The following is a 15,401-nucleotide window of genomic DNA, read 5'->3' on the forward strand; positions in this document are numbered from 1 at the left end:
TCTCTGGAGAGATCTTAAAATGGCTGTGCACCGATGCTTCCCATCCAACCTGATGAAGCTTGAGAGGTACTGCAAAGAGGAATGGGCGAAACCGGCCAAGGATAGGTGTGCCAAGCTTGTGGCATCATATTCAAAAAGACTTGAGGCTGTAATTGCTGCCAAAGGTGCATCGACAAAGTATTGAGCAAAGGCTGTGAATACTTATGTACATGTGATTTCTCAGTTTTTTATTTTTAATAAATTTGAAAAAACCTCAAGTAAACTTTTTTCACGTTGTCATTATGGGGTGTTCTGTGTAGAATTCTGAGGAAAAAAATGAATTTAATCCATTTTGGAATAAGGCTGTAACATAACAAAATGTGGAAAAAGTGATGCACTGTGAATACTTTCTGGATGCACTGTATGTTGAGCTCAGTCACAATTACATTTAACAAGCCAGCACTTATGAACTGACAGAAATTCTGTAAGAGAGCATCTGTATTTGATACATCTGCCTTGAATCCTTGGACATCAGTGAACTGCAGCTTTGAAAGTTGCCCACCACACACATTCTGAAGTGTGACCAGAGTTTACAGTTTATGCAAAGCCATTACCTTTGTATACTTCACTATTACTAGAACTAAAATCCATAATGCTGCCATTGACCATTACTAAAGAACTGTCACTATTGTAAGAGCCAATCTTAGAAAGATAATGCTTTAAGTTAAAGTCATATTAGCGTTTGCTTAATTTGAATAGAATATAACTTTCTCTCATATTTAAAGTATAATCTTTTCTCCCCTGCAAGTTAATAATAAGATAGAACTTTCTAGCTATACCTGTATACCAGTGTGTTAATTAAGTCAGTGTGTTTTGGAATAGGTCCCATTGCTAGCAGGGACTGAAAGATCCATTTGTAGTTTTCTGACTTTGTAGATTTCTGACTATTTAGAAATAGTTCAACTGCATGAGCAAACTTAAAGAATGAAACTAGATATATAAGCTTTAAACAGAACTATACTTAAAGAAGAACTTTTCTTTTCTATATCAATTTTTTCTTTATTTTTGTGTGAATTGTTTTACTTTGAATTTTTAGTAAAGTTTTGTAGTACTAGGGTGTTGTACCGTGTTAGCCATTATGAATGTAGAGAAAAGCCAAGCAAAATGACACCTTTTATTGGCTAACTAGAAAGATTACAATATGCAAGCTTTCAAGGCAACTCAGGCCCCTTCTTCAGGCAAGATGTAAAGTTTTAAAAATGAAGATATTTTGTCTGTGGAATCATTTCAACGTGTCAGGCTATTCCCAGTGTCCCATGAAGTAAACTAAAGCTGTAGAACTTTGGTAAATGTTTAGTAAACACAGCTACAATTATTATAACACGAAAAACTGCAAATCTTCATTTCTGACAGCCTGTGTTCAGCCCCACTGCTCTGCATATACTGTCCAATAGTCGCCCTCCGTCACAACTTGCAATTCACTGCAGAGACATAGACTTGATGGTATGAGTTCAACTAGTGTTGGACGAGTTATCTCAGGGATAGTGGTAAAGGGGTTAAAGAGGACTGGATTGGTCAGTCTATAAGAAGAAATGTTTGTTTGTAAAACAAATAAAGAATATTTTTTCAAATATCTTGACCTGAAGTCCAGGTAATCCCTTGTCAAAGTCTAGACATGGACAAGAGGGTAATTTGTGATCGCAAAACATGATTTATGGTATAATTCTAAAAATAAACTTAATTAATTTTGGAAGTAATGCCTTACCCACAACACTGCAATAGAAGATATAAGGAATTCTCTGTTTGTCTCAATATATTACATAAGGCCTGTAAGAGCTGCTTAGAAAGCTGTTAATGCTACATACTGTCTATCATAATTGTGAATGGATTTATAAAATGGCGGTAATACAGTGAGAAACATAACTATTTGAACACCCTGCGATTTTGCAAGTTCTCCCACTTAGAAATCATGGAGGGGTCTGAAATTCACATTGTAGGTGCATTCCCACTGTGAGAGACAGAATGTAAAAAAAAAATTCAGGAAATCACATTGTATGATTTGTACAGAATTTATTTGTATTGCACTGCTGCACATAAGTATTTGAACACCTGGCAATCAGCAAGAATTCTGCCTCTCAAAGACCTGTTACTCTGCCTTTAAGAAGTCCACCTCTACTCCACTTAGTAATCTTAATTAGTAGCACCTGTCTGAGCTCTTTAAAGACACCTGTCCACCCCACAGTCAGTCAGACTCCAACTACTACCATGGGCAAGACCACAGAGCTGTCAAAAGACACCAGAGACAAAATTGTGGACCTCCACAAGGCTGGAAAGGGCTACGGGGCAATTGCCAAGCAGTCTTGGTGAAAATAGATCAACTGTTGGAGCAATTGTCAGAAAATGGAAGAGGCTAAAGACAGTCTCCCTCGGACTGGGGCTCCATGCAAGATCTCACCTCGTGGGGTATCACAGATGATAAGAAAGATGAGGAATCAGCCCAGAACTACACGGGAGGAGCTAGTCAATGACATGAAGAGAGCTGGGACCACAGCTTCAAAGGTCACTGTCGGTAGAACACTATGCTGTCATGGTTTCAAATCACGCATTGCACGGAAGGTTCCCCTGCTCAAGTCATCACATGTCATGGCCCGTCTGAAGTTTGCCAATGACCATCTGGATGATCCAGAGGAGGCATGGGAGAAAGTCATGTGGTCAGATGAGACCAAAATAGAACTTTTTGGTCTAAACTTCACTCATCGTGTTTGGAGGAAAAAGGAGGAGTTGCATCCCAAGAACACCATCCCTACTTTGAAGCATGGGGGTGGAAACATCATGCTTTGGGGATGCTTTTCTGAGAAAGGGACAGGACGACTGCACTATATTAAGGAGAGGATGAATGGGGCCATGTATTGTGAGATTTTGAGCAATAACCTCCTTCCCTCAGTCAGAGCACTGAAGATGGGTCGTGGCTGGGTCTTCCAACATGACAATGACCCGAAGCACACAGCCAGGATAACCAAGGAGTGGCTCTGTAAAAAGCATATCAAGGTTCTGGAGTGGCCTAGCCAGTCTCCAGACCTAAATCCAATCAAAAATCTTTGGAGGGAGCTGAAATTCCGTGTTGCTCAGCGCCAGCCCCGGAACCTGACAGATCTAGAGGAGATCTGTGTGGAGGAGTGGGCCAAAATCCCTATTGCAGTGTGTGCAAACCTGGTCAAGAACTACAGGAAATGTTTGACCTCTGTAATTGCAAACAAAGGCTTCTGTACCAAATATTAACACTGATTTTCTCAGATGTTCAAATACTTATATGCAGCAGTGCAATATAAATAAATTCTGTACAAATCATACAATGTGATTTCCTGAATTTTTTTTTTACATTCTGTCTCTCACAGTGGGAATGCACCTACAATGTGAATTTCAGACCCCTCCATTATTTCTAAGTGGGAGAACTTGCAAAATCGCAGGGTGTTCAAATACTTATGTTCCTCACTGTATGTAAGGTATTAACATTTCATTCTGTTATTAGTTTTGGGGGCAACAACGTCTCCACTGCACTTTCCCAGATGCTACTACTTCTAGTCAGATGTGATAATAAATCAGAGAAACAGTCTGACCATCTACTGACTTCAGTATCAGACCCTCTATCTAACAACTGTTTAACTAAATTACCACCACAGTCAGGGACACTTGTTTACGTAGCTGTGAATGAGCATAGCGGTCTAATTAGTTTACACTTCTGGTTTCAGTCAACTAGATTGCTGTAATTCACTCCTTACAGGACTACCTAAGACAGACATCAATCAGTTACAGTTATTGGAGAAAGCAGCAATAAGAGTCTTAACCAGAAAAAGAAAATCTCAGCACATTACACCAGTTTTAGCATTGTTATATTGGTTACCCATCTCACTTAAAATTGACTTTAAAATACAACTAATGGTTTACAAAGCCTTAAATAATCTCGCCCCTTCCAATATTTTGGAATGTTTATCCACTTACACTCTATGTCATAACCTCAAATCCTCAAATGAAGGTCTGCTTATAATTCCAAAATCCAACCTCACAAGTGGTAAGGTGGATTTTTGCTGTTTGCATCTAAAATGTGGAATACTTTACCAACAGAAATTCTCCAGGCTAATACTGTAGAACAATCTAAAAACTGCTAGAAAACAAGCAAAATTTGTAGTCGTATCCCTGTTAGTCTATATGGGCATTGAATTATTATATTCTGGGTTCTGCAATTCCCTACTAATCTGTACTATTTTCTGCTTCGTCTTTTCTGTTGCCACCACCTGATCAATGTACAATGCTGACCCAGATGTCCACATGACCACCATCATCTTCAATTTCTTCCATGTGAAGCCTGAAAACGGGACTGATTTAGAATATTTATTTTAGGAAGAATGCCCAGTGTTGGCTGGGAAGTCTTTTGGTATTGGGACCCCTGCAGATTTTGTTCTTTTACTCCTGCCTATTTGGAGTTTTTTTGTGTGTTCTTTTGGTTCTCCTGGCCATTCGAACGTACCTATTTCTGTTGTTACATACTATATAATACTATTGCATAACCATGTTTGTTTATGTTTTATATTAACTTCCTTTTATTTCATTTTGTAAAGCGCTTTGAGCTCCATTGTTTGTATGAAAATGTGCTATATAAATAAATGTTATTGTTGTCCAGGGAGTGACTATTATTATATTATTATATGTTATTTTTATGTTTTATTATTTCAATGTTTTTTTCTGTAATGCTTTGTGTTCAACAATCCACGTAGTGATCTTGTCATTTTGTTTTGCAGGGGGCTATGTAATAATGTAATAAACTGATGACTATGGTGTTGTGAGGTATACTAGTACTAAAAAAGTACCAAATTTGTAAAATGCTACTATGCCATACATGAAAATGTGATAGAATTTGCTTTATCCTGCCTTTATTGAAGAGTAAACTCTGTGTCCTTAAAAAAAAAGGGCACAGAGAGCTCGGAGTTTATAGATGTGATGATTCTTTGCATGAGCTGTGGAGCTACTGTAGATGCTTATAAAATGCACAGTGCTCACACAGAATTTCGGCAGTAATCAGTGCTGCATTTTTGTGACTAGCAGGAGGCAACACATAACATTTTTCTCAGCATTTATTCCTTGCCTTCCAAAGGCTTAGACCTCATTCAACAGGTGTGAAATGGTATTTACAGGAAAAATAAGAAAAGTTAAATGAATGTATTTAGATTGGTTAACAAAGGTTACTATTTTACAAAGAACGCCTTCCTGAGCTTGTTTGATAAACAGACACAAACACAAGCTAGTTCAACCCTAATTTCAGTGATTCTGTAAAGTGTAAAACAAAATGCTTTGAACACACTGTTTTAATAAATCTATATTTCACCAATAATATTCATTAGACCACAAGGACATTTTGAAGTGTATCTTGTTCCAGATTAAGATTTAAGGTGTCAAGAAAGATTTTCAAACTGTATTTTGCTTATTTCTTTGAAACATTCGTATGTTGAAGTATTCCAGATACTCAACATACAGGGCAGCCCACTTTCTGAAGCTGCACTAGGTTAGGCGAATAAAAGCTACAAGGGTCTCTGGGGAGTAAAAAAGAGAAGTGGCTGGTGGAAAAAAGAGTAAGAGCACAAGAGTCCGGGGTGCGTTGGTTAACGTAAGATGCATCAAGGGAGAGGACCTGTCTCGGAAGAGTCGGAAAGCGATAGATAGATAGATAGATAGATAGATAGATAGATAGATAGATAGATAGATAGATAGATAGATAGATAGATAGATAGATAGATAGATAGATAGATAGATAGATAGATAGATAGATAGATAGATAGATAGATAGATAGATAGATAGATAGATAGATAGATAGATAGATAGATAGATAGATAGATAGATAGATAGATAGATAGATAGATAGATAGATAGATAGATAGATAGATAGATAGATAGATAGATAGATAGATAGATAGATAGATAGATAGATAGATAGATAGATAGATAGATAGATAGATAGATAGATAGATAGATAGATAGATAGATAGATAGATAGATAGATAGATAGATAGATAGATAGATAGATAGATAGATAGATAGATAGATAGATAGATAGATAGATAGATAGATAGATAGATAGATAGATAGATAGATAGATAGATAGATACTTTATTAATCCCCAAGGGGAATTCACATACTCCAGCAGCAGCATACTAATAAAAACAATACTAATTAAAGAGTGATAAAAATGCAGTGCAAGTTAAAAAGTGCAAGGTGGAGAGTGCAAGGCAGGTATAACAGACAGCAACTTTGTATAATGTTAACATTTACCCCCCACCCTGGGTGGAATTGAAGACTCGCATAGTGTGGAGGAGGAATGATCTCCTCAGTCTGTCAGTGGAGCAGGACAGTGACAGCAGTCTGTTGCAGAAACTGCTCCTCTGTCTGGAGATGATACTGTTCAGTGGATGCAGTGGATTCTCCATGATTGACAGGAGCCTGCTCAGCGCCCATTACTCTGCCACAGATGCCAAACTGTCCAGCTCCATGCCTACAATAGAGATTGCCTTCCTCACCAGTTTGTCCAGGCATGAGGCGTCCTTCTTCTTAATGCTGCCTCCCCAGCACACCGCCACGTAGAAGAGGGCGCTCGCCACAACCGTCTGATAGAACATCTGCAGCATCTTATTGCAGATGTTGAAAGGCGCCAGCCTTCTAAGGAAGTATAGTCGGCTCTATCCTCTCTTGCACAGAGCATCAGTATTGGCAGTCCAGTCCAGTTTATCATCCAACTGCACTCCCAGGTATTTATATGTCTGTAAATATGTATTGGTGGAGAGAATAACAATTTGACGGACTACAATGTTTTCACTGCAGGAGCGGAATGGTGAGGTGTGTGGAAGCAGCATGTGCAAATACAAGAGAGAGAGAAGCAGCTTTGTACTTCACGGCAATGGCACTGAAGACTGAGACAGAGTGTACAGGGAGGTCAGTCAGGTTGGGAAGCAAGGAAGCAGGAAAACGTGTCCCTAACAATCTTATAGTAGCAGGGCTGGCGGCCAGGAACACTCCAATACAAGTACTCATTTTGTTCTTGGTTGTGGCTGTTACAATATTTTAAATGAAATGCAGCACAATTCTGTTACTACAGTTGGTGTTTAGTTTTGTGAATATGGTTTAGGGGGAAACATTAATTCAGAATTTTGTTTTGTGAAAAATAAGTTATCCGTTACGTGCTTCGGTATTGCTTTGGTATCAGTATTGAGGTGAAAAAGCTGGTATCTGTACTGTCAAAGTTTTTGCATTGATCAAACATTGATCTAAAACTAGATGACTAGCACATAATACCGATATTACAAAAGTTGCAAATGAAAGACATAAAGGAAAAAAAATATGGGATATTAAATATAAAAATGACAAATATCTGAAAGGCCAGGACAAACAGGAGCTCAACTAGTCAAAACATTTATACACATTTCGTAATATTTTACAAATCACATAATTAACAATACCTGACACCTACACCAACATTTTTCTGCCTTCAAGCTATACAAAATCATAATTGGCATGCAGTGTATCCTCATCAGCAAGCTATTGAAGGAATGTTGATAAAAATCAGTAGCTGTCTTTCCAAAAGAGTACTTAAAATATTTCAGACTCTACATACAGTATATGTCACAAATCCAACTAGTGTATGGATGTTCAGTTTTGATTAGAAAAAGATAATGCAATCAAATAACCTATAGTTCTTAAAATTAAGTTTTTATTGTGTTTTTACATACTGTATGAATAAAACTTGTGTTCGATATCTGTAAAAGGGCAGACTTCTTCAGAGAAGATAACGTGAAAAATACATATGTATAGGTGACATACTAAGTACCATGTGTTGCATAAAATACAGCAGAATACTTGAAAATGGAGGTGAACCAGATACTATACTTTGACAACTTTAAAAAAATGGATTGGATAATAATGGATGGATTGATAAATATTATGAAGGTCATACTGAAAACATAGGATTTAAAATAAACAGCAATATAAAAAATATCCCAGGTATACTAGAGTCCTCCTGTGCTAGAAAAGCCGTACCCAATAAAAAGTTGAGATTCTTTAATTTTTATTACTTATAATTACCTGATAATTAGCATCAAATAAAACACAAAAGAATTTTTTTAGCTGAATTTGATTCACAACCCACTGACTATCTTTCTGTAATGTGTATGCCGTACACATGGTTTTTACTTAAGTTCTTTTTTAACATATTCCAAAAAAAAAAAAAAGCATTGCGTTGCAACTCTTAATTGGCCCTATGCGAATGAGTGGGAGTGTGTGCGTACAAGAGTGCCGTCAACACATTCACAGTTGGTTGAGATCTTATATATTGATAATTTCAGGACAGGCTCTAGATTCAAATGACCCTGTATTAGGCTATGAAAGACCATGATATGGAGGAATGTTTACATGGATAAAGCTACACTACAATGAAATAAGGTGATTAACATCCTTGGTGTTAACCAAAACTGTTATGTTTCATTTTGGTAGGGCAAATGTTGAACAGATGCGGCAAAGTCTATGGAGGATAGGCTGGCTGTGATAAAGTTTTAAGTGCGGAGACAGTTGAGGAGCAGTGGAACAACTTTAAAAATGTTTTACATATAATGCAGGACAGGTATATACCTAAATTTGGAATTAGTATGAAGTTTAAAAACCTCCACGGTGGGTTAATAAAGAGCTGAAAAATAGCTTCAAAGGAAAAACAGTTTATAAGATTAATAACTCCAAATTGAATCGAAGGGTGTATGAGAACATGAAGACAATCGTTAAGTAGGATATTAGGGAGGCTAAAAGGCAGTAGGAGAGGAATATAGCAGATAAGGTGAAAGATGACCCAATGAGATTGTTTCAGTATTTTAGTAGTAAAAGAACAGTCAAGGAGGAGGTAAAATGTATCAGGAATATTAAAGGTCAATTAAAAAATTCAGACTTTGAAATAACAGGTGCTCTAAACTTGCATTTTTCTGAGGTCTTCACAAGTCAGGAAGTAGATAAACTGTGATTGAGTGAGATGTACTGCTCAGATAAAATAGGTTGAAATCAAACAAATCACCAGTACCAGATAATATTTACCCTCGAGTTCTTAAGGAGGTTAGCAAGTACATATATAAACTCTTCACGTATAGTTTTAGAAAGTCACTGAGAAGTGGGGGCAATTCCAAAGGACTGGAAAATGGCAAATATTGTCCCATTATATAAAAAGGGTGGCCAGGTAGATCCAAACAATTATAGGCCAGTAAGTTTGGTGTGCATCACAGGTAAATTAATGGAAGGAATTTTTAAGGATAAGATTAAGCAACACATGGCAAAAATGGGAGTTTTACTGAACAGTCAGCATGAGTTTAGAAGAGGAAGGTCATGTTTTACCAACATGCTGGAATTCTATGAGGAAGCAACAAAAGGATATGATCAAAGTGGAGTAAATGATATTTTTATCTTGACTTTCAGAAAGTATTTGCCACATGATTGATGTTTGGACATGAAACTAAAAAACGTGGGAGTTCAGGGTGATGTTTGTAGATGGGTGCAAAATTGGCTCAGATACAGGAAGCAGAGGGTTATGGTATGGTTGATGTTGGTGATCCACAGGGGTCAGTGCTAGTGCTACTGCTACTTATATATATATATATATATATATATATAAAGTAGCAGTAGCAATAGCACTAGCACCCAGAATGAGGGCGAAACACGTGTCGCATACTCTTTGCATTATTTGACAGTAAAACTTTGCAACATTCTATGATCTGCTTCTCGCAACTGAAAGAGGGCACTGTGGCGAATGTTTGCCGGCTTGCAGACCAACCACAAGCGTTACCTGGTAGGTAACCACCCATACAAACAGACTGTGATTCAGACTATGAATGCCATGAATATATATATATATATTGTGAATTTCCCATTGGGATTAATAAAGTATCTATCTATCTATCTATCTATCTATCTATCTATCTATCTATCTATCTATCTATCTATCTATCTATCTATCTATCTATCTATCTATCTATCTATCTATCTATCTATCTATCTATCTATCTATCTATCTATCTATCTATCTATCTATCTATCTATCTAAATGATGAGGAAAGGAAAATAAGTAACAAGCTGGTATACTTTGCAGATGATATCAAGCTAGGTAGATTGCCAGATAATCTAGAATCCGTTGAATCATTGCAGAGGGACTTGGACAGCATACAGGCCTGGGCAGATTTTGGGCATTTGAAATTAAATGTATGTCAATGTAATGCATTACACATGGGAAATAAAAATGTTTAGTTTGAATATACAATAAGAGGTCTGAAAATCAAAAGTTCAATCTTTTTAGAAGAAATTAAGAGTTGTATTGGATTCAACGCTATCATCTTTCAGAGAGTATTCAGAAGCCATTAAGAAGTCTAACAGATGTGTGGTGTAAAAGTCCAAGAAGGTTATGCTCAAGCTTTATAAGGCACCAGTTGAGGTGTCATCAGGAGTAATGTGTATAGTTTTGGTCTCAAGCTACAAAAAAGACATAGCAGCACTGAACAAAGTCCAGAGAAGAGCGACTAGTTTGATTCAAAGGCTACAGGGGATGAACAATGAGGAAAGATTAAAGGAGTTGTGCCTTTCCAGTTAAAGTAAAAGAAGATTAAGAGGAGACATGATTAAAGTGTGTAAAATTATGAAGGGAATTAGTACAGTGGATTGAAACTGTTATTTTCAAATTAGTTCATCAAGAACATGGGGCTACAGTTGGAAACGTGTTAAGAGTAAATTTCACACAAAACTTTGGAAGTTTTTCTTTAGACAGAGAACAATAGACACGTGGAAAAAGTTACCAAGTACTGTAGTGTTTTAGACAGTAGAACTTTAGGGAGTTTTAAATCTAGACTTGATGCTTTTTTAGTATAATTATGTGGATTATTACTCTTTAAATATTAGTATACAGCATTAAAGAACTCTTTAAATATTAGTATACAGCATTTAATACACTCAGTTGTTCAATTTATGAAACATATAAAAGATACAAAGTGCCCCAGTTTATAATAGAGAGATTAGTAGTAATTTCTTCTAAACAAAACTCTCTTTTCCACTTCAATGCACAACGATAGGAATGAACCTGTTGTGGTAAGTTTGTAATTCTTTGCTCTCCCTTTGACTAAAAAGTGTGCGAAATTCATCTTGACATGAAGTTTTAAAATACTTCAGACCCTTTACTCAAAAGGACATTAACTCCAATACATGGTGGAAAAGGGCAAAAACTGCATAAAGAAAATACTAGTCTTGTCTGCCTGATGTAACCTAGTGCAATATTAGAGGAATAACTACCACCTCTGTCCCATGAAAGGTGCTAGGGGGTCTGTATGTCTCTCAGTTTTCCCTATTTGTTTTGCCTTTCTTTCTTGCTTCTGTACAGGCTTGTCTAGTTACAAGTTGTCTGCTGCAGGGAATTTGGCAGAGAAATCATCTCTCTTCATTCCTTTAGAAGGGAGGTTTGGTGTGATAAGAGGCCAGGTGCCCTGACATCACTTGTATATAACAGTTTGCTTTTGTACTGTACTGACACACTGAGGAAAGAATTTCTCTAAATGCTAGGACACACCCCCAGACATCACCACACCACCCCCAACAAACACCCCATAACCCCTAAACTGGAATGCTGTAAAAAATTCCTAGCAAGGCTAATGTCTGCGATTTCAGGTTTTCTCTCTCTCCTCATTAGAGAAAACAGAAAAATGTAGAAAGACATAAATCAAAATGAATAGTAAAAGTTTGAAATAAGCTGAAAAACCTACCTGCCAGAGGCTTTACACGAACTTTGTAGCCATGATGGCTGCCTTCAGCTTCTTTCCATTTCATTTGTAGTCTGTCTTCAGATAACACAGTCAGTTTCAGTTTTCCTATAAATCAGAAAAGGTTACATTACAAAATGGTACGGGTTGATTGAAAATAGAAGGGGGAGACAATCTGTCACCTCTATTGGTCTTCATTTTGTCTAAGCTCAACACTTCAGCTGAGTGTCACTCAACTTTAAAGTAAAGGGATGATTGCTATTTTAGAAAAATGTTTATGGGAATTAAGGTGAATACAACTAGTTCAAACCTGTGTCCAACGGTTAACAATTTAAAAATTACTAGATATATAGAAGTAATTTGTCTTGTTTTGTTATTAATATGAGGATTTTATCCATTTAACATGACAGCAAAACAGAAATAACAAGCCATGGGACAGCACTGCACATACAGAATTCTCCATTCTGGAGCTTTGGGTAAATCACAGGTCCTAAGCACATTATTAAAACACAAAATTTATGTATACAATAAATAACATATGTACATTTTAGGAAATATTTTAGAAGAACTCTGCTGTTCAACTAAAATATACAAAGTAAATTGTATCTTGACATCTTTTTGACTGCTGTGTGAGTATGATTGCTAATGATTGCTTGCGATTACTGAATGCAGTTATTTCAACTAATCCATTTCTGCTAAAACATTGAGTTGAGCTTTTTATTCTTACAGGAGCACAATTTGAACCCAAATCCAAGAACCTGGTTATTGACTTTTGTGACACAAAATCCTCATAATTCAGAAAGTGGATGTGGAGATGGTACACTGCTACAAATTCTTTTGGGTGTACATCATTGACAGGCTGGACTGGTCTAGTAATACAGAGGAACTATATAAGAAAGGGCAGAGCAGACCATTTTTTTCTTAGAAGACTGTACTCCTTTAATGGGGATAGAGATATCCTTTGCATGATCTCTGGGATAGGTAGTGTGATTTTCTATTATGTATTGTGCTGAGCCATTACCATCTTTTCAATAGATGCCCACTGTCTAAACAAGATAATTAACAAGGCAGGCTCAATTATAGGTAATAGCAGAGGACAAAATGAAGACAAAACTGATGGCCATTGTGAAGAACACATCCTCTCTCTGACACAGTAACACTGAGAACTTTTAGCCAACTAATGTTTCAGCAGAAGCAAGTTAAGAAATGTTACTGGAGCTTCTTCATATCTATGACAGTATGCCTTTATAATCCCTCACTGTCACTGCGCTCTTACAATTAGCACTTAGAAGAAGTTTCTTCCTTCTGTATTGTAATTGCTGTTTGTTTTTGAAGGGATTTGTTGTATTTTTTGGGCTTCTGCAAGCTAAATTTATCCTTGGGACAAATACAGTTCTCTCTATCTATAGGCCAGTAAAGTAAATTAAGAGATGCAATTATTAACACAAAGACTGTGCATTACATGGTAGAATGGATGTATTAATTAACAATCAAATTTGGTTTAGAAAGGAAAGATCATATGTCACGAATATGGAAGAATTTCATCACCAATCAAAAAAAGCAAATATATATATATATATATATATATATATATATATATATATATATATACAGTAATCCCTCGCTATATCGCGCTTCGCCTTTCGCGGCTTCACTCCATCGCGGATTTTATATGTAAGCATATTTAAATATATATCGCGGATTTTTCGCTGCTTCGCGGGTTTCTGAGGACAATGGGTCTTTTAATTTCTGGTACATGCTTCCTCAGTTGGTTTGCCCAGTTGATTTCACACAAGGGACGCTATTGGCAGATGGCTGAGAAGCTACCCAGCTTACTTTTCTCTGTCTCTTGCGCTGACTTTCTCTGATCCTGACGTAGGGGGATTGAGCAGGGGGGCTGTTCGCACACCTAGACGATACGGACGCTTGTCTGAAAATGCTGAAAGATTATCTTCACGTTGCTATCTTTTGTGCAGCTGTTTCCTGAAACGACATGCTGAACGGTGCTTCGCATACTTAAAAGCTCAAAGGGCACGTATTGATTTTTTTATCTTTCTCTCTCTATCTCTCTCTCTCTCTCTCTGCTCCTGACGGAGGGGGTGTGAGCTGCCGCCTTCAACAGCTTTGTGCCGTGGTGCTTCGCATACTTAAAAGCCAAACAGTCCTATTGATTTGTTTGCTCCTTTGAAGAGGAAGATATGTTTGCATTCTTTTAATTGTGAGACTGAACTGTCATCTCTGTCTTGTCATGGAGCACAGTTTAAACTTTTGAAAAAGAGACAAATGTTTGTTTGCAGTGTTTGAATAACGTTCCTGTCTCTCTACAACCTCCTGTGTTTCTGCGCAAATCTGTAACCCAAGCATGACAATATAAAAATAACCATATAAACATATGGTTTCTACTTCGCGGATTTTCTTATTTCACGGGTGGCTCTGGAACGCAACCCCCGCGATGGAGGAGGGATTACTGTATATATATATATATATATATATATATATATATATATATATATATATATATATATATATATATATATATATATATATATATATATTCACGGCATTCGTAGTCTGAATCACAATCTGATTGTATGGGTGGTTACCTACCAGGTAACGCTTATGGTTGGCCAGCAAGTCAGCTAACATCAGCCACGGTGCCTTCAGTTGTGAGAAGCAGATCATAGAATGGTTGAAAATAGTTTACTGTCAAATAATGCAAAGAGTATGCGACATGTGTTTCGCCCTAATTCTTGGCTCATCAGGCGTACACACTCACTGCACTCCCTTACGGGAATCAAACCTCGGACGTCAGCGCTAGAGGGGCTTTGCAGCGGTGAAGTATTGCTTTTAAATTTTAATTAAGAAGAAAAGAAAACCTTTTTAAATTGAGGGAAAATATATCAATAACAATTTGTTAAGGATCTGTTTTTTTGTGAAGCTGCCTTTACACAGCCTGTCCGCTATTTTATAAACGAACGCCATATAAGGCCATCCTTTCTCCTTGCTTAGTGGTTCTGTATTGTTTTATTGTTCTTTTTTTACGATTGTTATAGTTCTCTTTGTATACCACGTTGTCAGTTCAGCACTCCGGTTGTAATATGACCAAGTCGTGCAAGCTTACTGTTGAGAATGCAATGTATAGTTGTACAGGAGAAAAGCAATCTTGCCAAACTTAATTTAAACTTACGGTTTACACCGTGCTCTGTTTCCGCCTTAGCTGCACTTATGAATATGCTTGTATGCGTCACTCGCTCGCTTCTTATTGTTTCACTGCCTTCTCAATTGTGTAATGAATGTTTTCTTCAGCACTCTTTGGGGCTCTTCCTTGTTTTCTACGTACTGCGTTCACAGTCAGTTCACGTGATTATGAGGGAGGCGTGATGACGCAATACGTAACTCCGCCTCCCACAGCCAGCGAGCTGCAGTCCATTATAGTATATGGACAAAAAAGAGGTTCCAGTTATGACCGTTACGCTTTGAATTTCGAAATGAAACCTGCCTAACTTCTGTAAGTAAGCTGTAAGGAATGAGCCTGCCAAATTTCAGCTTTCCACCTACACGGGAAGTTGGAGAATTAGTGATGAGTGAGTGAGTGAGTGAGTGAGTGA

The 15,401-nt window shown here is 37.2% G+C and overlaps 1 protein-coding gene across 2 annotated transcripts in view; it reads right to left on the minus strand.

Moving 5' to 3' along the window:
* LOC114659314 (collagen alpha-1(XIV) chain) overlaps nt 1-15,401 on the minus strand; it is a 306,226-nt gene that overhangs the window by 227,492 nt on the left and 63,333 nt on the right. For both annotated transcript variants that reach the window (XM_051932843.1, XM_028811737.2), the window contains exon 3: nt 11,797-11,901. In XM_051932843.1, the coding sequence (XP_051788803.1) occupies nt 11,797-11,901 (105 nt within the window). The remainder of the gene's footprint in view (nt 1-11,796; nt 11,902-15,401) is intronic.

The sequence above is a fragment of the Erpetoichthys calabaricus genome, chromosome 10 (assembly GCF_900747795.2).
Source record: "Erpetoichthys calabaricus chromosome 10, fErpCal1.3, whole genome shotgun sequence".
Classification (NCBI taxonomy): Eukaryota; Metazoa; Chordata; class Cladistia; order Polypteriformes; family Polypteridae; genus Erpetoichthys; species Erpetoichthys calabaricus.